The sequence below is a fragment of the Sesamum indicum genome, linkage group LG8 (assembly GCF_026168435.1).
Source record: "Sesamum indicum cultivar Baizhima isolate 11 linkage group LG8, ASM2616843v1, whole genome shotgun sequence".
Taxonomy (NCBI): domain Eukaryota; kingdom Viridiplantae; phylum Streptophyta; class Magnoliopsida; order Lamiales; family Pedaliaceae; genus Sesamum; species Sesamum indicum.
Window position 1 is genome coordinate 18,248,816 of NC_142664.1, and position 22,405 is coordinate 18,271,220.

A 22,405-nucleotide genomic window follows, 5' to 3' on the forward strand; every position below is an offset into this window, starting at 1 on the left:
AATCAGAGAAGATCCGACAAGAATCCAACGCAACTTTTGACTGGTTTAGAATTCGCACTTAATCCTAACCACGACTGTCTCTCTCTCCCAGGCCTAGCCTTCCGCTCGCCACATGACGGAAGTGCTGACATGAACCACATTAGCGCCATCACCAATCATCTCCTGCCACGTTGGATCACGCCCCCGTCCCAAAACACGTCCAGGTTCAATGAACCTGCGAAGGCCGCCCCCCGCCCTTCATTTCTCCACTTTTATATATTCTTCCGTTTCGTTCTTCAACACACACTGCAAACACAGATTCACAGCAGCTATCCAAAACCCGGAAGCCAAATTTCGTACGGGTTTTTCTTGTTTTCACAGTTTCGGGTTTTGTGGATTTATACGTAGCGGAAGAAGAGAGATACAGCAATGGCCTTTTCTGTCGCCTCTTCACCCGCAGCAGTTCATGGCTCTTCTCTGTCTTCTTCGTTTGAGCAGCCTAGAGGTAGCATTTTCGTTGTTCGTTGGGGATCTTTTGAGTGTTTTTTGTTTCAATGATGTTCCTTTTTGTTGAATCGTTGTTTGTGTTTCTGCAGCTGCACAATTCGGTGCATTTCAGCAGTTTGATAGGCCGCACCTCCCGCCGGCGGCGGTGGGCTTTTCACGGAGGCGTTGCACCGTGAAGGCGTTGAACGCGGAGCCGAAGAGGAACGATTCGATCATTCCCTCAGCAGCAACCTTGTTCGCTCCTGGTACGTGAAGAAATCTCATTCTGCTTTCTGCATGCGAATTGTTTCAAATACTTTTAACTTAAATCTGTTTTTATGATGAGTGTGATTGACGGGTTTGACCAATTCTTGGTTGTTGATTTCCACAGAGGTGGTTGAGAAAGTGGAGGTAGAGGACTATGAAAAATTGGCGGAAGAGCTTCAGAACGCTTCCCCTCTTGAGATTATGGATAAGGCCCTCGAGATGTTTGGAAACGACATCGCAATTGCTTTTAGGTAATTTTCACACTTCTGCCTTTCCTAGTCAAATTCTTGAATTTTACATGCCAGATTCTATTTCAAGATTGTACTAAGTTGTTAACTTAGTTGCTGTCTGTACAAATGTCTCAAATGATTTCTTCTTTCTTTTTGCATATATATTATCTAAAGAATCAGTTTTTCCCATTTCTGAATAATTATCAGAACCAACTTTAAATTCTTTCGTGGAAAAATAGGTCTCTTGAATACACACTACTACTTTAATTCAGGTCGCTATGGGACCCTCTCACTGGGAAGAAAACAAAATGCAACAGTACAACATTAATAGTACTTGACAAAGTTTACCGTTTTTGAAAGGACTCTGAGTAATTTTACCTTTGGGTAAATAATTAATTTATCAGAAATTACTCTCTAGTTATTAACAGGACATGGGAAAGTACTATGTGATTGTAATCAGACATCTTTTATTTGCTCTCCCAAGGGTGGGGGTGTGTTAAGTGAAGTACCTCTTGAGTGATTTCATTAGGAAAGTTGCGATATTTCCAAGATGTTGACTGTATTGTGAATTACTATGTTTCATCTTTTTTGGCTTATATATAGACTTGACTTGCGTGAGCCTGCTACAAATTAGCTTACTCATCTAATATTAAATTTGCAGTGGGGCAGAAGATGTGGCTTTGATTGAATACGCACATTTGACTGGACGGCCGTTCAGGGTATTCAGCCTGGACACTGGTAGGTTGAACCCAGAGACCTACAAATGCTTTGATGAAGTTGAGAAGCGATATGGGATTCGCATCGAATATATGTTTCCAGATGCCGCGGAAGTGCAGGCTTTGGTTAGGAGCAAGGGGCTGTTCTCTTTCTATGAAGATGGCCACCAGGAGTGCTGCCGTGTAAGGAAGGTTAGGCCATTGAGGAGGGCCCTCAAGGGGTTGCGGGCATGGATAACAGGCCAGCGGAAGGATCAGTCCCCTGGAACAAGATCAGAAATCCCTGTTGTCCAGGTTGACCCTGTTTTTGAGGGGTTGGATGGTGGGATTGGAAGCTTGGTGAAGTGGAACCCAGTGGCGAATATGAAGAGCAATGATATTTGGAATTTCCTTCGAGCAATGGATGTTCCTGTTAACTCATTGCATGCTCAAGGTTATGTCTCAATTGGATGTGAACCATGCACTAGGCCGGTACTACCTGGGCAGCACGAGAGAGAAGGAAGGTGGTGGTGGGAAGATGCCAAGGCCAAGGAGTGTGGCCTCCACAAAGGCAACATTAAGGAGGAAAATTTGAATGGTAACGGAAATGGTGCTGTTCATGCTAATGGATCAACCATTGCTCCTGATCTTTTCACCACCCAGAATGTCATTACCTTGAGCAGGCCTGGGATTGAGAACTTGTTGAAATTGAAAGACCGGAAGGAGTCCTGGCTTGTTGTGCTCTATGCCCCTTGGTGCCAATTTTGCCAGGCAATGGAGGGTTCATATGTGGAATTGGCAGAGAAGCTGGCAGGTTCTGGTGTCAAGGTTGCAAAGTTCAAGGCAGATGAGGAGGAGAAGGCATTCGCACAGCAGGTGTTGCAGTTGGGTAGCTTTCCTACCATACTCTTCTTCCCTAAGCATTCTTCACCTCCCATAAAATATCCCTCAGAGAAGAGGGATGTGGACTCACTGATGGCTTTTGTGAATGCCCTTCAATGATAGCATGTTTATTGGTTGAAAGGATATACAGTGTTGATATAGCCTTAGTTGGGACAAAGAGAGGTGGTGGATCAGTCATGGTTGAATTGGAAGGTGGCAAAGTCTGCCCACAAGCTGCTATCAACCCCAGTTCTACCGCAAACTTAGTTTTAAGATCTTGTACACTTTTGATGTATTTTCGTGGTTCTCTTTTCTCTTTTCCTTATTTTCCTCTGGGAAGGTGTCAATTTTGTAAGTTATGATGGTGGTCCATGTTAAATGATCATTTGATGTGGATAGAAGAAGTTCATGTCATGTGAAGGTAATAACAAGATCAGTGTTTGCAGGATACACTATTGTAATAGTGTAATATATGTTGTGATATAGATAATATTGCTCCTATTTACTCAAAGCAAGTAGTTTTGCTCCCAATGTTAGAGTTAAATGCCTAAAAATGTTTCTTGTTTATGAGTACAGCTGAAAGCATGCATTGGTTTGAGCAGATCCTGAAGGGTCTGTCTTTAAGTAGAGGAGTATGAGAATGAAGCGTTTAACTCCATAATGCATGGTTTTTGATAAAGCTCTTTAATGCTGATATCCACCTATGAAGTTGGTGGAGCTTCCAGCCTTATATAGTCATAGAGAATTCCACAAAGTGCATCGCCACCCCTGGCTTGTGTGAGAAATAAGCAGTTGTCACCATTAATCAACAACGTTGAGGAGATATCGACACTGAAAAGCTGGTAGAGTCCATGGATTCCATGTCGACAAACTGTATTATCTGCACCTAAATTCATCGCCTGGAATACAAGCTGCTGGGCATTCATCTGATTAACATGTACCTGCAATTGATCAGTTTTGCTCTCTGAGTGAAACAAATTTCGGAGAATTTAGGTATATGTGTTTTGAGGTGGTTTATAGATAGGTGGACCTCCAAGTCAGTACGGGTGGCTGAGGCAATAGACAATCTCAACTTGTAAGTTCCAAAAGTCACTGATCTGAGGTTAAATCTAATCTCCCATGTCGACGGGACGTATTTTTCTCCATCCCTCCTGTAGAATGCCTTTAGTCATGCCGGGTTTGTGTTCCCTCCATCTGTGACTATTTAAGTCGAGTTCATGGGAAGAGAAAAAACATACCTGTCCACATGAGCGAAGAACCAGTCCTTCTTTGGATTGCTTATGCTTACTGTGAAAACTTGATCAGATTTTGGATGGACGTCCGTGTATCTATCCCACAGTCCATATTGCCTGAATCTAAAGCAGAATGCAAAGTAGAGCATCGTGAATGCGCGCTGATTCAAGATGTGATTGAGCTTGTATCCCTTGAGAATTATAATGTGAAACAGAAAATGTACTTACTTTTCGGGGCTCTCAAGGAATAACTTGTTAACATACATGGGGTTCACATCTGGAACATAGTAATCATCAGCCGTGCGATCTGGGAATCCAATCTCCCATACGGTTTGGCCATCTCTAGGGGGCACATAAGTTAAATTCCCCAGCTGTGTTTCTGATCCTGATGAACTTTATAAGTCAGTACAACACAACTAGGATAGTCTAACAAGTAAGAATAGTACTTCTTGTAAATCAATCAGTCGATCAGAACCAAACTAGGTGAAGATTTTACTGATTCACTTTTGGAGAATATATGGCTTTCATACTTGTACACTGACCTGCAGTGATTGTAACAAGTTCTTCTCTCATGTAATCACCGACGATACCTGGAACCCAGCCGTGAAGACCATATACTCCTGGTATGATATTCTTGATCATAAAATTTCCATCTGAATCTGTTTGCACCCAAAACTGATAACCCTACAGGAGTAGAATTTCTAATTTTCAAAGATGAGAAACTTGCAAAACGTGTGAACTATAAGAAAAATTCTTTACTCAGTAAGAACCTTGCTTTCAGTTTGCCAAGAGCCTTGAGTTCTTGCAGCTGATAGACCAACGAATGCAGATTTAGCAGGAAGAAGGGAAGATGAGATAAATCTGTTCCATTTCGGAATAAACTAAATAAGCCCCTAATCCATCATTTTGATGGTAACTAAAAATCTAGAGCATAGGTTAGTATTTAGATTTTCCGAGTCCTTTTTCAGAACCTATTTTGGTTAAGTATAATATCATTACCTATCTTGGACAAAGAGTCGTCCTGTAGCTGAACCGCGTTCCTTGTAAGTTAGATAATACGGTGAGGAGATGAACTCATATGGCCATAACGATTCTTCCATTAACCTCTTCAGATGATTCATATTCATCAGATCATAAGTATTCATCATAAATATTACCCATCGAATGATGTGTGCTTCTCATTTTTCTTTGCATGTTTTTACAGAATTCTCAGGGGACAGACTACCTGTTTCTTTGCATCTAGCCATAGGTTGTGAGCTTTTGAGGCATCCGTGGTTGCATTGAGGTATACAAAAAAGGGACCAAAAACCTTTCTCCATGTCTCACCTTCTTCGAAATGAGCAACCATATCATTCCCAATGTAGTGACTACCATGGAACATCTGTTGCACCAGACATCAGATCCTCAACTTGGACTACCTTTTGAGGTTTTGCAAGTTTTCTTTTGTTAAAGGAAAAATAAAGACTCGGGCTTTTGTAGATTTGAATGAATACATTGAGAATAGAGATGATGCAAATCATCTCTCACTGAGAAAATTGTCCATTAGCTTTGTTAGTAAGTGTATGAAACTTAATGCATGGAATTTATACTAGTGCTTGTTTCATAGGTATTGAGAAGGAAGATTACAGCGAGGCAGGCTGGACCGGTGTGGACGGTAAGATTTTGCTTAGTAGGTCCACCATTGCGAAACTCATGGCTGGGAAATATGATCCAGAACCCAACAATCGGGTGGGAGCTTATCCAGCCATGGACTCCACCGTCCTTGTTGTCCATGGAATACTGATACTTGTCATCAACCTGATTTGCCGTAACACAGAAAAATTTGTCATCTTAGCACATAAAGAAGACATAACGTTCTATACTGTCAGATAGGACCTTACTAAACCATACCTCTCCCTTAAGGTCTGGATTTATGGGATTCACAAGCAAAACAGACTCTGGTACTATTAGCTGTTTGCCTCTACCAGGAAGTAGATCCTCCGGCATAGGCATTATTCTTTGTTTCTTGTCCGAGATTGCCATGTAGTGAAACCTGCTCCGGTATCATAATCAACTTAAATAATTAACTACGTACCAATCCGATAGTTAAACAACATACATATATAGTGTCTTTTAAGTAATTTCACCTCTCACGTCGCAGTTTAAACACCATTCTTGTTTGAGCAAGATCACAGGCAGGGCAGCCTGGAGGGCGCTCGTATATCGCATAGCAGTAGAACCCTGAAACCCCACTTCGTACAACATACCTGAAACCTGGAACTGTCTTAGTTGTACAAAGATTTGGTTTAAGAATTGACAGAAATTGCTAGTGTAAATGTAGACCTGATGTCGACAGTGAGTGGAAGTCTGGTCCCTGGAATTGAAGGATCATAGATGCTCTTAAATGATACCTCCAAGTGATCATTGCTCAAATTTATCACACTATACTCAGATCCTCTGAGCCTAAAGCAGGAGAACAGGAATCCCTTTAATATTCATCCTTAGATTTATACAGGTTTTCTCTAATAACACAGACAACCTACATACAATTGATATCTGTCCTGGCCTCCTGGCAAGTTCCAGTTAATGTCCCAGTAACTGCAAGTTCAGTAAAAAGTCATCACTAATACAAGATTCTTGATTCTTGAACTACTTTGGATCATACTATGAAATCTTGTTTGACTTAAATGCTTTCTGTATAGCTTGTTAAGACACGATAATCCATAGGACAGCTTGATTGATACATGCTTCGTAGTATGAATGAAGAATCGGAAGTTACCCTCTGTTGAATTCGTTTGATTTGAGGTCCAGCAGATTGCCCATTCCTCCATACTTTATGGCAGTCAATAGTCCTCCTGGTTTCGATATCGTCAGCCTTACCAATCCGTTATCCACTGTAATCTGCATTATAGTAATTAATCACATTAATATCATGTTTCGTGTGTTGTGTGTGAGAGAGAGAGAGATGTATGGTGATTAGCAGCTTACATAGGAGGCCTGGGTGGTCAAAGTGACATTTTTCTTTGCCATGGTTGAATTGTGGGTTCTCTCTTACTTCAGCAGGATTGGTGCATCAACATTTTAGTACATGCATTGACGAGAGTTGAGACAAATAGTCCTCGTTGCCATCGAAAACAGAAACTATAGAGAGAGAGAGAGAGATGCCTTTTCTTGTCTTGTTTATTTCTGGTATGAGAAAGTTAAGTTAATTAGGGTGTTTTCATTGACAAGGCAACTTTAATTCTGGACAGTGTTGGGTATCGACGAGTTTGGAACATAGTTGAAATTTGAAAGCTATCGAAGAGACGAATGGAATAGGTGATTGGCTGATAATCGACAGACGCTAACATTCATCTTATATATATAGGGGCATGTGACAACAATAAAAGACGCTCAATGTCATTTTAGCTACTATGTAATGCACCTTGAGGAAAAGGTAGAGTTAGTTTGTTTAAGGAGGAAAAATAATCAAAATTGTAAAATCCGTTTGTTTTGGGGGGCAAAGCAAAAGCAATTGTGTAATTAGTTCATTTTAACGTACCAAAATGAAATAAACGAGAGAATATTGTGGACCAAATTAAATAAATACGGGTCAAGAATGTTTGCATATCCGAAACATGAGTTGGACTTGGGCCTATCCGTGTCAAATCCCAGTATGTTAATATGGGCCAGCCTTGAAAGGCCCATTGCTATCGACAAGACAAGTTGGGTTTTTCTTAATTCATTTTTTTATTTTTATTATTCGATGAAAATAGGGTGTACCACAATTTAGATCGAATTGGATGAATCTAATGAATCGTGTACTAATTTAAATATAATAAGTTTATAATTACAAAAAAGGTATATATATATATATATATGTATATGATGTATTTAAAAACTTTGGTCTCACCATAATAGTTGAAGGATTTTTAAAAAAATCCTAAAATTATTGAAAGAATAGTCTTGCAAAACAGAGGTTGGTACTCCGATGTTTAAGTCAGTATTAGATTAGAGAAGAAATAAAAGAAAAACTTAAAATAAAGTGAGAATAATGGTAAAGTATGATGTGAAAGTAATAAATATTCATGGAGTGCAAAATATGAGCTTGAAATATGCTAAAAACGAAGAGAGAATGGTGCAAGAAAGTGAGAGTTTGAGAATAAGTGTATTGTTGTTTGATGTTACCGAAAATCTGCACAAGACTTCTGTTTATAGGCTTGTACAGAGTTGAATACGGAGTTAAATACTGAGTTCCATATGCCATTAGAAAGTTATTTGAGTTGGTTGTCATAAGCAACAAACCGTTGATGATACATGAGTTGGACTCAACCCTATCAAATCTGCCTACAATTTCGAGAATTAGTTATTTATAGATTTTTTTAGCTCGTTTATGATCAATTTACTTCGAAACACCTGAAGATATTTTAGGGTGATGTGTACAATTGTGTCGGCAAACTATATGACATGTCCTCTAAGCTGTGTGGTAACGTGCCTGGTTGAAATAAACTTATTTATTGGGTCTGCCAATTCAGTAAAGTAGCAGGTAAGCTTGTGGTTCTATTTTCCCTACTGATGGGCTTTATCCGTCCTGCTGGTGGGCACTTATCCATCCTACTAGTGATCTAGTTGGGCTAATATGCTTAACTTGTGGGTTTGACCCAATAATTTTAAAGGACATCAAAATATATATAACATTTCTTCTTGTATGAATGATTAGAATGTGATCAAATTTAATTTTATTTTAAAAAAAATATTTTCGCAATGGGCACAATCAATTACGAACACTCGATAAGTAATTCCTATTTAGTTAATTTATAGAAGAAATAAAAGAGGCACATAAAATATTTGTAGCAGGGAGTAGAGAGAGTGAGGATGATTGATGATGACTCCATCCATCCATATTGGTTACGTGATGAAGAGGAACACGTGTCCATGCATGCACCCAGGCCCAGCAAGCCAACGCAGACCGTAATTATATATATACCCCCCACGTCCCGACACCCAAACTTTGGCGAGTCTCCTCCAATTTCAATTTTTGGCAGCTGCCATCCAGAAGAATCAAGTTCAACCCACCTAAGACTGAGACTAAGACTAAGACTAAGACCATCGGCCTTGATACAAAAAATTGAACACCACAGGTCCGGATGACGTCTGGTGCGGTGGCGGCGGTCGGCCCAGGAGGCCTGCAACCCCACCCCACCCCATCCCAACATATATACTAATACTATACTACTGAGAAGATGGAAGGATATATATAGCATAGTACTAGAATTTTAATGAAATAGGGAATTAAGGACATGGACATGCATTCTTATGTCATATTCGTGTTTGGCTGCTTCTTCACATTTCCTCCCACCTTCTAATTCTCTTGACTTGTTTTCAACATTTGATTTGATTTGGAGTGTGCCAATTAATTCATTACTATATATCGATTCATCACTTGCTCTCACCTCATCTTACACTTTTCACTTTTTACCCTTTAATTGATAAATTGGTTTGGATTTGTTATTTGAGTTTTATTGCATTTTTTTATATATACATATAAATATGGTATTTGTATAAAAGTTAATATAATTTATTTTCATTATTCTAAAGTATCAAGACTTATATATTTTCATTATTTTTTTACTTTCAATTGCTTCTGCTCCATTATTAAAATATTGTGTGTGTTGCCATTATATCATAAGTTGGAGTTTGGTGAATGTAGGTGTTCATGAATAATTTATTATTAACTTTTTATTTATAATTATTGTTGTACTTAATTAGTAATTTATATTTGAATGTACTATCCGTTAATAAATTGTATGTATAGGGGGAAAAAGAAAAAGGAAAGGAATGAGTGTTGAATATCAATGTCTAATAAAAATAATTATAATTATTATTTTTTGATTAATAATATTATATAAAGTAAATTTAAATAATATATTATATAGTATAAAACAACTATTATACAGTGAAACAACATTTCATACATACAGTGAAGTTGTAACGTATGACCTTAGAAGTCAATGAGACCTCAACTTGGCAACTAATTGTTACTCCATAAATTATACTAACTCGCTTTCATTTTTTAGATTTAATATATACAATTGAACTAAATTCTAGTTCGAAAATATAGATCCATATAACATACGATGTACGTTGACACAATACTATCATGTAATAATTAAAGTGGAATAAAAGATTTTGAGTTAGTCTTAGGTAGAGTTATAACTTATTTGAATCGAGCTGTCTACGCAAGTTGATATTTTTTAGTATATTTTATTATTTTTGTACTAATCCAATAAAGGAACTAGAAAGCTTATCAAAGAATATAACAAGTTTTAACCAATGAATTTGATGGAGTATGGAATCATGTATTTTCAGCTTAAAATTGATTGTGAGTTGGTACCTTGAAATTCTCCACCACCAACTTCACAATGGTGTAGTGGAAGCGAATGTTGTGATATGGAGCTAATGAGAGAATGTCCAGAAAAGTAATTAATACTGTCACAAAACGTTTTTCACCCCACATCAAAAGTTTAACCCAATCATGAATGCGTTTTTGAACTTATCCCCAGCCTCTGGAATTCAGTGACGAAATTTCTATTTTTCCGGTTCACAATCGAAATCCCAAAAGACTAAACTAACCCTCACAAAAGCTGCAGAAATGGACAAAAATGGTGACAACACTCGTCCTAATATTTATTCTCTTTTGTTCTCACATAGACCAAACTCTCAACCCCAAACCCAAACCCCAACCCTCTCTTTCTCCTCACTTGTCAAATTAATTTCATCAATTCATGGATTCTCCGCCTGCTCTCTCCACCCTCAACATGATACCAGCAGCTGATCGCTCTCTTGACGGGTTCTTCGTTTCGCAGCCGGAGATCAACCGCCATCCGCCGCCGACTAAAGCTGCAGGCGTCAGGCCTTATGTCAGGTCCAAAATGCCTCGGTTGAGATGGACGCATGATCTTCATCAGTGCTTCATCAACGCCGTCGAGCGCCTTGGAGGAGAGGATAGTAAGCCTGCACCCCATCTCTCTGCTGGAAATTAAACTATATAATTGCATGTGCATGAAAGTTTACGTGTTTTTTGAGTGTGTGAAATCAAAAAAAAAAGGAAAAGTTGAATTAATCTCAATATATTTAATTTAATTTCAGTTTGATTAATGAATATTTTGCATAATTAAGATATGATCCTGATCATGTTATAATTATTAATAATTGTAATTAAATGAATAGGGGCAACTCCAAAAATGGTGCTGGAGTTGATGAATGTGAAGGGGCTGACCATAACACACGTCAAGAGCCATCTTCAGGTTGAAGACAAACCAAGCCTTCCTTTCTTCCTTCTAGGGTTTACATTTTTTTTTTTTGTGAATTTAATTGTGCTATATAAATGACGTAATTCTTTTTATTAAATTCTTTGGAATATTTCGTTTTTTTCAAGAGATGTCATCATTTAATTTATCTCATTTTCTTGTCATGGACATGGACAGATGTACAGGAGCATGAAGCATGAGCAGATGTTACAGGGTACGTACCTATAAATATATATATATATATATATATATATATTCCGAATTAATGAATACTATTGATCCCTTATAATTAACCAATTATTTATTAATTATCCCAATTATAAAGATTAATAAAGAATGATTATTACACATTAAACTAATATTTAATCTAGTAAATTTAAACCAAGAACAGAATGAAAATTTCAGTTGTTTTTGCACCATAATTTAAATTTTATTATCCGTGGCATGTGTATGTTGAATGGAGCAGAAGATCGAATATGATTTGCAACAGAAAATTCGATTGATATAAATGCGTCTTAGCTAATCTGTTGATACTAATTAAGATATCCCACGTTCAATTAATTTTTGAACCGTTGATGAATACAGTAGATGGCCAACTTAGTTACATGAGTAAATAGACATATATATATATATTACTTATTGATATTAATAAATGCTTAATTGTATATATTGTCTATGTTTTTTAATTTTCATCTGAATTAATTGATTCTAATTAACCATGGACAAGAAACATGATTTAATCTTTAATTTTCATCATGCAATTAATTGAAACAATATTAATTGTACATTTGGAAGTCATATGGGGTTTCTAGTAATGAATTCAGGAGTAGTATTAATTAATTAACCAATATGTATAAATTAAAATCAAGGGATTAATTACTAGCTTATATGTCCAGCCTTAATTAACATTTTCAAAAATTCAAATATATAATAGGGCAGGGCAGAATTCCTGTCTGTAGCAGTAGGTAGCTTATATATTAACTGTTGATTTTATTACAGCTGGTACATAATCTATTCTAGTATTTGAAACAGAAGTGGAAGCAGCAGAAGCAGCGGCAGGAAAGAACAAGAAAACGGAAGCCATTCCACAACCAAATTATTTCCAGATTTCAGGCTCTTCACAATATTCCAACAGCCAAAACCCTGACATGCTATCAATTACCAAAGATGCGCCTTTTCAGGACCAACATTGCGCTTGTTTCTACTCTACGTCCCATGTCTCTGATAACACAAGGCCGCGGCCTCCAATTTGGTGCGACCTTGCTACATTGCTAGTAAAATTAAATTCATCATATGAATTATACATGTAATTATTAATTTGCAGGCAAGAGGTGAAACTGAAAGCAATGGAAACCGAAGCTAATATTGTTCCCCCATTTTACCACCCAGACAATGGCCAGAGATTCAACTACTCCATCATGCTCAGGGACTTGTTCCGCGGCTGCAAACCTCCATTAACAAACACTACTTCTCTTGCAACCGTAGGATTGCACGCACAGGTCCGGACCCCAGACGTTATCAACGTGCGAGTGAGTTAATTAAATTGTGGTCTGAACTCCAATTTCATACCCGGCAGGATTGCACCATAAGTAGTCCAGTTCCAACACATGCAACATGTTACATCTGCAATTATTATTAATTTCCCCTAATTTAGCTTATTATAAAGTATATATCAATTATTAATTCATGTCCTTAAAGAAGTGCCTTTTTTTATTATTTAATTAATATTTTAATTTGTATACATATACGTTGATTTCAGAGGAGCAAGGAGAAGCAAGTGGTGCTACGAGATTTGAACAGTGGCAGCAAGCAATCAAGTTTTGTTTCGGGGTGTCCGAGGGCTTTAAGGGTCGAGCCCAGAGGGTTAGGACCATCTGAATCCACAGACACAAATGATGTCTCCCTTGAACTAACTCTTGGTTAATTAATTCAAATTAACATACATATTATCTTCGTATTAGACTTAATTTACAGAATTAATGACTTTAAGTATCTAGTTTTTGTTTTGCTAATATCAAAGAATTTGTATGGAGGAAATTAAGACCCATAACTATATATATATATATGTATCAGTTGAATTTTATCATCTCTTTTTTCAATTAATCAAAATGCTATATTTAATTTCTTTTATTAATTCATTTAACCATGATTATTTCAATCAGGGTCCATTGAAATAACACGGAAAAACAGTATAATTAAATGTGTTTTTCTTTTACATAATATTTTTGAATGATATTGATTTTGATCAGCACCACATATTAAAACAAGATAATATATTTAATTTTTTTAATTAGTTTTCTGTATTAATTTATATGATCATGATTATTTTAATCAAAAATTACCTTCGGAACAGATAGAATTAAATACACAATGATCTGGATATTGAAAGTGAGTCGTTCTTATCGATTATAAAATCAAATTAAATAATATATTTAATTGATGTTCCTTTTGCTAGATTATTGAAATGAAAGAATTCTTACAATAAATCAAATTAGAAGAATGTAGCGCCAAAAATGAGAATATATATATATGTATAGGGCATAATTATATTAGAAGAAATAGTGGAAGACAGTAGAGAGAGAGTTTGACTACGGCCTGCACTGCACTGGATCACAATTATTGGTATGATATGATAAAGCTTTCACAAAACAGGGAACATAATCACAAAATCATTCTTGAACCACTCTTTCTCTCTTGCCATATTAATTTCTGATGCTCCTACTTTTTTCAATGGAACTACTCTTCCCATCCTACAATTCTTCAGTTGAAATTCTTTTACTTTTAATTTCATTTTCTTATTTGAATTATAATAATTTTAGGATCTATTTCAAATGAAGAATTTGAATTAAAATGACTCTATATTAATAGATTTGAAATTCATTATCAGACGGTAAAATAAATTAAATATTTAAAATGGGAAATAAGAATTTGAATTTCTTTACCTTATTAAATTATCCAAAAAATAATTCTTTAAATTTGAAATTATTAATTTAAATTTTTCAATCCAAATACGACAACATCATATGTCCATCTAATCTATTGTATAAATTAAAAACCAAATTGATTTGCACGACAAATGTCGGAGTATTAGGGAAGCGATGGGGTCAAAGGCATTACACCTCTTTCACGGAAAGTTATGGTGTTGTACGAAATTCATGCTACCTACTTTTGATATATTTATTAATGAAATACATAACAACTTGAATACAGAATTACAACACCAACTGGATACCAATACAATAAAATTTTAAGTATTTTCCAGATTAACTAAACTTTCTTTCAATTGGACAAAGCCACCACTTTTTTTAGTAATGGTGCCACCACTTTCTTGTGTATTTTTTAACTTTATCTTACATCTAATTAATGAATTATCAACTATTTAATAAGAATATAGTGAAATATTGATCTAAATTCATATAAATTCGGTGCCTATACAATATATATTACTTTTTCGTATACCAGTGATCGAGCAACTTATGCTTCATCCAAAAGAAACCTATGATCAGTTCTTGTTGGTTTTAATTGGTAAAGACGGATCAAAAATTATATACATGTTCGATTCTGATTAGGTACGCATCCTACATTGGTTGCAGATGAGGAGCTTGATTAGCTTATAAGTTCCAAGATCTCCTCTCCTTAGTGAGGCTTTTCAGAATAAAATTATAAAATTCATATGAAATTAAAATAAATAGTATCTCATGAAATGGGATACTAATCAAATCGTAAAGCAGATGGTATTATTCAAGTACTGATGTTAGAGATGGAGTAATTGATTTATATATATAGTAAGTAGAAGCAATCTATGATTTGGAGAGTAATTTGTGTTTGACAGTGGGATAGAGGTATGTGTTTGTCTTTACGCTTTAGACGAACTTAGCACATGCTGGAGAGTGTAGTCACATGTATTGGGCCATCCAAAGTAATGGAATATTAATAAAAATACTTAATGGAGGAAATTAAAAAATTGAGGAGAGAAATTCTTTATAATGAAAATTAAATAAATTCTTAATTATGGCTATGATTAGTCTTCAATAATTAATAAATTTAAAATAATTAATACGATATGTGTCTAGAAACTTAATATATATGTATATATATCCATTAATAATTAGTTGAAAATAATATTGAGAAAATTAGAATGTTGATGGTGGTGGCAGGTACTAGTGGTGAAGTGGGAAAATGGGGCAGGGCTACCCGAAACGGCGACGGACCCAGTTTTATTGGACTACTGCACCTGCCTTTATGTCATCCTATTTTAATAACTGCACATTGCTTAATTGTACACATTAAAAATCCCATGTATTCCATCCACTGAACCATCATATCTAGCAAATCACCAACAATCTCTTGGAATTAATTTGTTTTCTGCTTTTAACCAACTAATAATTCATTAATTAAGTGTGTTTAGGCAATAATTTTGTTATGATGTTAAATATTAATTAACTTTTTTTCTAATACTTTCAAATTTAGATTATGCGTCGTTTACGTAATATCAGAGACAAGTCAAATAAAACTTTTTTTTAACTGAATTCGAATATCATCGACACTCATTTATAAAAGGTAAAATAATTGATTCTTCTAGGGAGGTACCAAGATTATTAAACAAGGGATGAAATGATAACGATAACGATATTTTGTAGTTTGAGGTAGGTTTAATTAAGCTAATTAATGTTGTGTTGAAGAATTACCCGTGATTAATTTTATTAAAAAAATTAAAGATATAGTTAAGGTTATATTATAATTAGTGTAATCTAAATCACATGTAATGTAATCTTGATATTCCTATAAAAATGGCACCTGGACTCCATTACCATCAGCAGCTGTCATCGCCAACATTAACAAACACTACTCTTCAGCTTAATTAATAAGCAATTCACGGTGAAAAAAGTAATACATTAAAAGCAATATTGTATTAATTTGATACAAATTAACTGTAATTCTTTTAAATTATACATTAATTGTATAAGAATACATTCATCATATAATTAATTTTAATTTAATCTAACATACTCCAAATTCGAACTTCTAACTCATATTAATCAAATTGGGCAAAATATTATTTTTAATCCTATATATAAAACAAGAGTATAATTTGTTTTAGTACCACAATTATGGCAGGTAATGGTTTTAGTCCCATAAAACTTAAAACCACGTCTTTTTAGTAAAAATAAAATATAATTTTGGGCCTTTTTAGTCCCAAACAACACCTTTGACAACGCACATGACTTTTTAGGATTAAAAATATATGATTTTATGAGACTAAAAGTTACATCTATTATAACTGTGATACCAAAATAAGTTTTACTCTTGTTTTATGGGACTAAAAAAGTAATTTGCCCTAATCAAATTGAAAGCCTGAGATATATTAACTATGAGGCCTCAAGCCATTCAACAGACAAAACAGTGAAGGACCTTTTGCCATACTTTAGAGTAACATATCGATATTTATATTCATATGTGGGAAAATTTTTATTCGGATTAGGTTTAGTAAAATCAAATCAATTATAAAATAAGTATATCATACTTGTTATGTGATTGGTCAATTTTTATTAACAGTACACACGATCCCACTTTTAATATAATATAATTGAATTATATTTCTTAATAATAGAAAAAGGATACTTACACTATTGTTTTATGTTTGCGTAATTTAATTCTTTTGGTCACCTAAAGTCCAAATGGTTCCATCAAGATGATTAGTTTTAGTTTAAGAAAAAAGAAGAAAGAAGAAAGGGAGAACATAGGATCATTTGTAAAACAGCACATGCAGAGTTAATTGATAAAAGAGGGATGATGAGTAGTAAATGATTGGGAGAGTGCATGTCTATAAATAGAAGCGGTCTTTGAGGAGTAGAGCACTAAGTGATCATTGTGAGGAGCCATGAGCACTCGATCTGTTTCCCTGCCTCTTCTTCTTCATCTTTCGGTTCTTGTTGCATGCATTTATTCTTCTTTTGGTGAGGGTGGTGATGATTATTGCCCTTATGGAGGTTGGCGCGGTTGCAAGAGCTTTTTCGGCCAATTTGGAGGTGGCGGAGGTGGTGGAGGTGGAGGTGGAGGAAGTAGTGGTACTCGGGGAAGTGGTTCTGGTCATGGTGAAGGTTTTGGAGCGGGGTTCGGTTTAGGTGGGGCAGGAGGAGGAGGAGGAGGAGGAGGCGGCGGCGGTGGTGGAGGAGGAAGTGGTGTTAGTGGAGCTGGATATGGGCACGGAAGTGGTTTTGGTGCGGGTGCTGGGTTTGGTGGACGAAACGGAGTTAACGGCTTTGGTGGTGGAGGCGGTGGAGGTGGAGGCGGTGGAAGAGGAGGTTCTGGGTCGGGTCATGGAAGTGGATTTGGTGCAGGCGTTGCTGTAGGAGGCAATGCAGGGGGAGGCGGAGGAGGAGGAGGAGGAGGGGGGGGCGGAGGTGCAGCCGGTGGAGGACATGGTCAAGGCAGTGGCTATGGCATGGGAGGTGGATTTAGTGCCAATGGTGGGGGAGTAGGAGGAGGAGGGGGGGGTGGTGAAGGTGGCGGAGGAGGTGGTGACGCGGGAGGCGGTGAAGAAAACAATGAAGGATCCGGCGAAGGATATGGGCATGGTGAAGGCAGTGGATACGGTGGTGGAATGGGGAAAGATAAAGGATTTGATGGCAATAACGGCATTAATATAGGCTTCGGCGCCGGAATGGGAATGGGGTTCGGGTTTTCTATGGGAGGCGGCGATGCTGCCGGAGTGGAAAACAGTGGGGACGGACAACCCTAAACCCTACGGTCTATGGTCACTATCAAATTCAACCCAGCAATCCAAGAACATTATGTTATGGTTATATAATCGTATTTTGTCAAAATTTAATTTGAATTATCCCATCTTCATGAATTCAAATTTCAATGCAATGCCCATCTCAAAATAAACAGTCCATATGTTAAATTTTTATCTATTTAAATAAATAAATCATTTTTGAAGCATTAAGCAACAACTATTTTTCATTCGAATTCATGAAATTACGAGGTATATATTCTTGTTAAAAGCATATAAACTACAAAAGCTGTTTGTTTACCAAAGTGATAATACACTTGGGACTTTTAATTTTTTGAAAATTATAATACCTGTATATTTGTTGAAATTATAATAAAATTAAATGAAGAGAGCTATTTGCGAAATATATAAATTTGAAAAAATATAATAAATCAAAATATTATTTTCTTAGGTGTTGATCAAATATGACTATATTTGACATGTTAGAAACAAAATATTATTTTGCTAAATTTAACTACTTAGAGTTTAATTAACAAAAATAATTAATTTAAAAGTTAAATTTCACAAAAGAAAGTTTTACCTTATAAGTTGGATTGAATTTTTTATTGTTGTATTTTTATTATATTGTTTATGTATAAAATATAATAAAAATACAAAAAGAGTTGCAATAGAAAGTTGAATCCACCTCTTCAGAATATGGGGTGGAACAAAAACAAATCAAAGTGAAAAGGGGTAATTTGGAGAGAGAGAGAAGTCCCATCAGTTACCAAACAAGCAAATAATTGGAGTAATTGCAACTACTGAAGATGGTGACTGGGTATCCATTGCATCCCACCAAACATCTCCATTTTCTATTATTTTACGGGAAATTTTTAATTAAATTAATGTTGGTGGAATAAATCAATTATACAATAATTTAATATACTTATTATATAATTAATAATTTTTTTAAAATTATATATTAATTATAAATATATATTATACTTATTATATAATTAATTAAATTTAATTTGGGTTAAATTTTTTTATTATTTTACATATACAATAATCACCTTTTAACATCTTCATACATAATTAATACACCAAATACATGTCTGAATAAAGACAGAGTCTCTCTCTCTCTCTCTATATATATATATATGTATATATTATTAAATGTATATATATATGTGTACATTTCGTATTATTTATTCTTGTAAAGATCTTGGGTTCGCGCACGAGCATTTGCGAGGAAAAGAATCTTCACTAACTCTGGTATTTCGCCTTCTTCATTCTCTCTTATGAATTTAAATCTTGAATTCCAGTACTTAACAATTGATCGAAGATTGTTTCTTTCCTGCTTATTCGTATGATCTTGTCTTTTTTCTTTCTTCTTTATGGGCAGTTTAGATAATCTTTGATGAAAATTCATCGATACTAGTATTGGGATCTGACTTGAAGAATGTACATAATACGTCGATTTCTGCGATTATTTCGTTTCATGGGCTATGAGTTGATGCCTATTAGATAACTGAAAGAAATACTGAATCACACATCCTTTCTGCATTGTCGAATAATATTGGGTTTTGATTTTGGTTATACGGCCGTATTGATGATAAAGGTTGGGTTTTTTTTATTCTGATTCTTCAATCATAGTGTTCTTTTCATATTGCGTGTATTGTTTGTTCACTTGTTATACTATGAACTATATGCTCTAACAATGCAATGCAATGAATCGGGTGCTCACTTGATTCTGCATTTGTTTTGTCTCTAGATCTCGGGATGCTTATGTTATATGCTTTTTCAGTAAAGTTTTAGTTCATTTTTAATCACCCCATTGTTCTTTTGATCAGATATTTATAAAGTAAGATGAGGGGAGGGGGACTGTGGCAACTTGGGCAATCAATTACTCGCCGTTTGGCTCATGTTGATAAGAGGGCTATATCCCGTCGATGCTTTGCATCAGAATCAGATCTCAAGAAGACAGTTCTTTATGACTTCCATGTAGCCAATGGAGGAAAAATGGTACCTTTTGCAGGATGGAGTATGCCGATTCAGTATAAAGACTCGATTATGGACTCTACATTGAACTGTAGGGATAATGGTAGCCTCTTTGATGTGTCGCATATGTGCGGTCTGAGCCTCAAAGGAAAGGACTGCATTCCTTTTCTTGAGAAGCTTGTGATTGCTGATGTTGCTGGTCTTGCACCTGGGACTGGGACTTTGACGATCTTAACAAATGAGAAGGGAGGTGCAATTGATGATTCTGTGATCGCCAAGGTGACGAATGAGCACATTTATCTGGTTGTGAATGCAGGATGCAGAGACAAAGATCTTGCACATATTGAGGAACACATGAAAGCATTCACATCGAAAGGTGGTGATGTTTCTTGGCACATCCATGATGAGCGATCCCTTCTGGCTCTGCAGGTGAGATTTTGCATTTCTGCTTTGGGTTCTTCATATCTTCTCTAGAATTGAATGCAGTACGTTAGCCTTAACTTGGAAGACAGCCTAATTTTTTCAAAGAAGACCTATTCTCAGTTGCTGAAATTTGTAGTTGAAAATGATTACTCCCAATGATAAAATCATAGTAATCGGACAATCTTGATAAGCTATCTACGAAGTATTGCTTCTCCATTATAACTGAGAATTTGAGAGGACAACCTTTTGCCCACTTTGGTTTTCAGGTTTTTGCCAATGCTTTAAAATTTTGGTAAAGCAAATGTGGATGTATATTAACACTTTTTTCCTGATGTCCATGCTTTCTTTTACGGATATGCTACTCCAAAACCTTCAATATCATTGTTTCTGATCCCCAGCCATCGAGTGTTCTACTCTTGAGTGATTGAGTGGGACATGGAAAACATAATAATAGGAGGGCGGTCATGTCTAATTTTGATCGCTGCTTTAGCATTCTGGCCCTGCTGTATTAGTTTGTTCACAGTATTCCTATCGCATTCATGAGTTTTCCTGAAGGTGTATTTTATTTGTTCTATTGTTTTGTCATTTTGTGGATGGAGGAGTGTATGAGAATGATAAATTAAGAGATCAAGTCTAATACCTTTAATATATCTTCCAGAATGAGATGGAGTTGTTATGTTCTAGCTAGTAAAAAATATTTACTCTCTCAGGCATGTAAACTACACCATTTTGTCCGATGTTAGGGACTGATCTGCCACTAACATGCATTATCTTTACCTCTATGGTGCAGGGTCCCCTTGCTGCCCCAGTTTTGCAACACCTGGCAAAGGAGGACCTAAGCAAGATATATTTTAATGACTTCCGAGTGTTGGATATCAATGGGGTGCCCTGCTACCTCACAAGAACAGGGTATGCTACTCTTATCGATTCATGCAACTGTCTTTTTAAGAACTTCAAGATTGTTCTGTGATTATCGCGACATCATTCTCTGATGTACTTCATTGCTTGGTATGATATAGCTCCTTCCCTGTTCAATTTATAAACTTCCAGGTACACTGGTGAAGATGGATTTGAAATTTCAGTACCTTCGGAGAATGCAGTTGATCTAACAAAAGCTATCCTAGAAAAATCTGAAGGTAAGGTTAGATTGACCGGGCTGGGTGCTCGAGACAGTCTCCGCCTTGAAGCTGGTTTGTGCTTGTATGGGAACGATATGGAGCAGCACATAACACCCATAGAAGCAGGACTTACTTGGGCTGTAGGAAAGAGAAGAAGGTCAGAAGGAGGATTCCTCGGTGCCGAAGTGATACTCAAACAGATTGAACAAGGACCATCAATCAGACGAGTCGGGCTTTTCTCCGCCGGCCCACCTGCCAGAGGTCATAGTGAGATTCAAGATGAGAATGGGCAGAACATAGGGGAAATCACCAGTGGAGGATTTAGCCCATGTCTCAAGAAAAACATTGCCATGGGGTATGTGAAATCTGGATCCCACAAGACTGGGACTAAAGTAAAGATTGTTATCCGAGGGAAGTCCTATGATGGATCAGTTACAAAGATGCCTTTTGTTCCCAACAAATATTACAAGCGTTCTTAACTTTCCTTGGTGAATCTTGAAATTTCTTGAGCAACAGTTACCACTGAAACGTATTCTTTTTGGTACATTGCAGATGACATACGATGTTCTTTATCTTGGGATGTTTGACGAATGAAATTGACACCTATAGTTTTTTCAATTAGTGACATATCACCACGCTGGACACCCTTTTTCTTGCTGTCAATGACAGGAATGTAATCCCATAATCCTGGAGTAATTTCTTCCAATATAAATGCATTCATATGTTGATTTTACATGAAATTTTAGCGATTGAAATTATTATGTATATCTACTACTCTAATCAACCACCTTTTGTTGATGATCTTAATCCGAAGCCCATATTGATCAGAAATTGATTTCATCAATGCAACTCCCGTAACTGCCATGATTTGAGAGAAAAATCTTGTGTATTGTATTGGGCTTAATTGTATTTTCCGTCCTCTAATTATGCCTATTCGGAAAATTAGCTGCCAATCTTCATCTGCACGAGCAGGACACAATGAAACTTTTCAATCGATTTCAAATTTTTCTGCCAAATATGTTCTAAAACATGCAAGACCCTTTTGCAAATTTGAAAGCATAAAGGATTAAAATGCCAACAAATATAATCATAGCACAAAAATATGCAAT

The 22,405-nt window shown here is 36.1% G+C and overlaps 4 protein-coding genes across 5 annotated transcripts; 3 read left to right on the plus strand and 1 right to left on the minus strand.

Annotated features, from left to right (window-relative positions):
* The first annotated feature begins 265 nt into the window (after positions 1-265).
* On the plus strand, positions 266-3,050 carry LOC105167991 (5'-adenylylsulfate reductase 3, chloroplastic). The gene is made up of 4 exons (XM_011087889.3): positions 266-484; positions 576-731; positions 857-983; positions 1,624-3,050. Exons 1-4 carry the CDS (start codon positions 409-411, stop codon positions 2,657-2,659), a joined length of 1,395 nt encoding a protein of 464 aa, XP_011086191.1. The 5' UTR covers positions 266-408; the 3' UTR covers positions 2,660-3,050.
* A 154-nt stretch (positions 3,051-3,204) lies between these two features.
* On the minus strand, positions 3,205-6,924 carry LOC105168597 (uncharacterized). The gene is made up of 15 exons (XM_088884086.1): positions 6,739-6,924; positions 6,530-6,651; positions 6,298-6,348; positions 6,094-6,213; positions 5,898-6,017; positions 5,662-5,803; positions 5,398-5,568; positions 4,997-5,152; positions 4,771-4,877; positions 4,542-4,632; positions 4,314-4,455; positions 4,000-4,156; positions 3,778-3,894; positions 3,570-3,690; positions 3,205-3,480 (listed from the first exon to the last, which is right to left on the minus strand). Exons 1-15 carry the CDS (start codon positions 6,778-6,780, stop codon positions 3,241-3,243), a joined length of 1,899 nt encoding a protein of 632 aa, XP_088740212.1. The 5' UTR covers positions 6,781-6,924; the 3' UTR covers positions 3,205-3,240.
* A 3,535-nt stretch (positions 6,925-10,459) lies between these two features.
* On the plus strand, positions 10,460-13,028 carry LOC105167992 (uncharacterized). Of its 2 annotated transcripts, none has more exons than XM_011087890.2 (6): positions 10,460-10,737; positions 10,960-11,036; positions 11,217-11,253; positions 12,072-12,291; positions 12,364-12,568; positions 12,799-13,028. In XM_011087890.2, exons 1-6 carry the CDS (start codon positions 10,515-10,517, stop codon positions 12,961-12,963), a joined length of 927 nt encoding a protein of 308 aa, XP_011086192.1. In that variant the 5' UTR covers positions 10,460-10,514; the 3' UTR covers positions 12,964-13,028. The 2 variants fall into 2 exon arrangements, with proteins under 2 accessions (XP_011086192.1, XP_088740226.1); XM_088884100.1 differs by having other exon boundaries at positions 12,364-12,538.
* Positions 13,029-18,875: 5,847 nt separating this feature from the next.
* Positions 18,876-21,914, plus strand: LOC105167993 (aminomethyltransferase, mitochondrial). The gene is made up of 4 exons (XM_011087891.3): positions 18,876-19,029; positions 19,608-20,184; positions 20,969-21,087; positions 21,229-21,914. The coding sequence occupies exons 2-4, from the start codon at positions 19,624-19,626 to the stop codon at positions 21,773-21,775; spliced, it is 1,227 nt and encodes a 408-aa protein (XP_011086193.1). The 5' UTR covers positions 18,876-19,029; positions 19,608-19,623; the 3' UTR covers positions 21,776-21,914.
* The last annotated feature ends 491 nt before the right edge of the window (positions 21,915-22,405 follow it).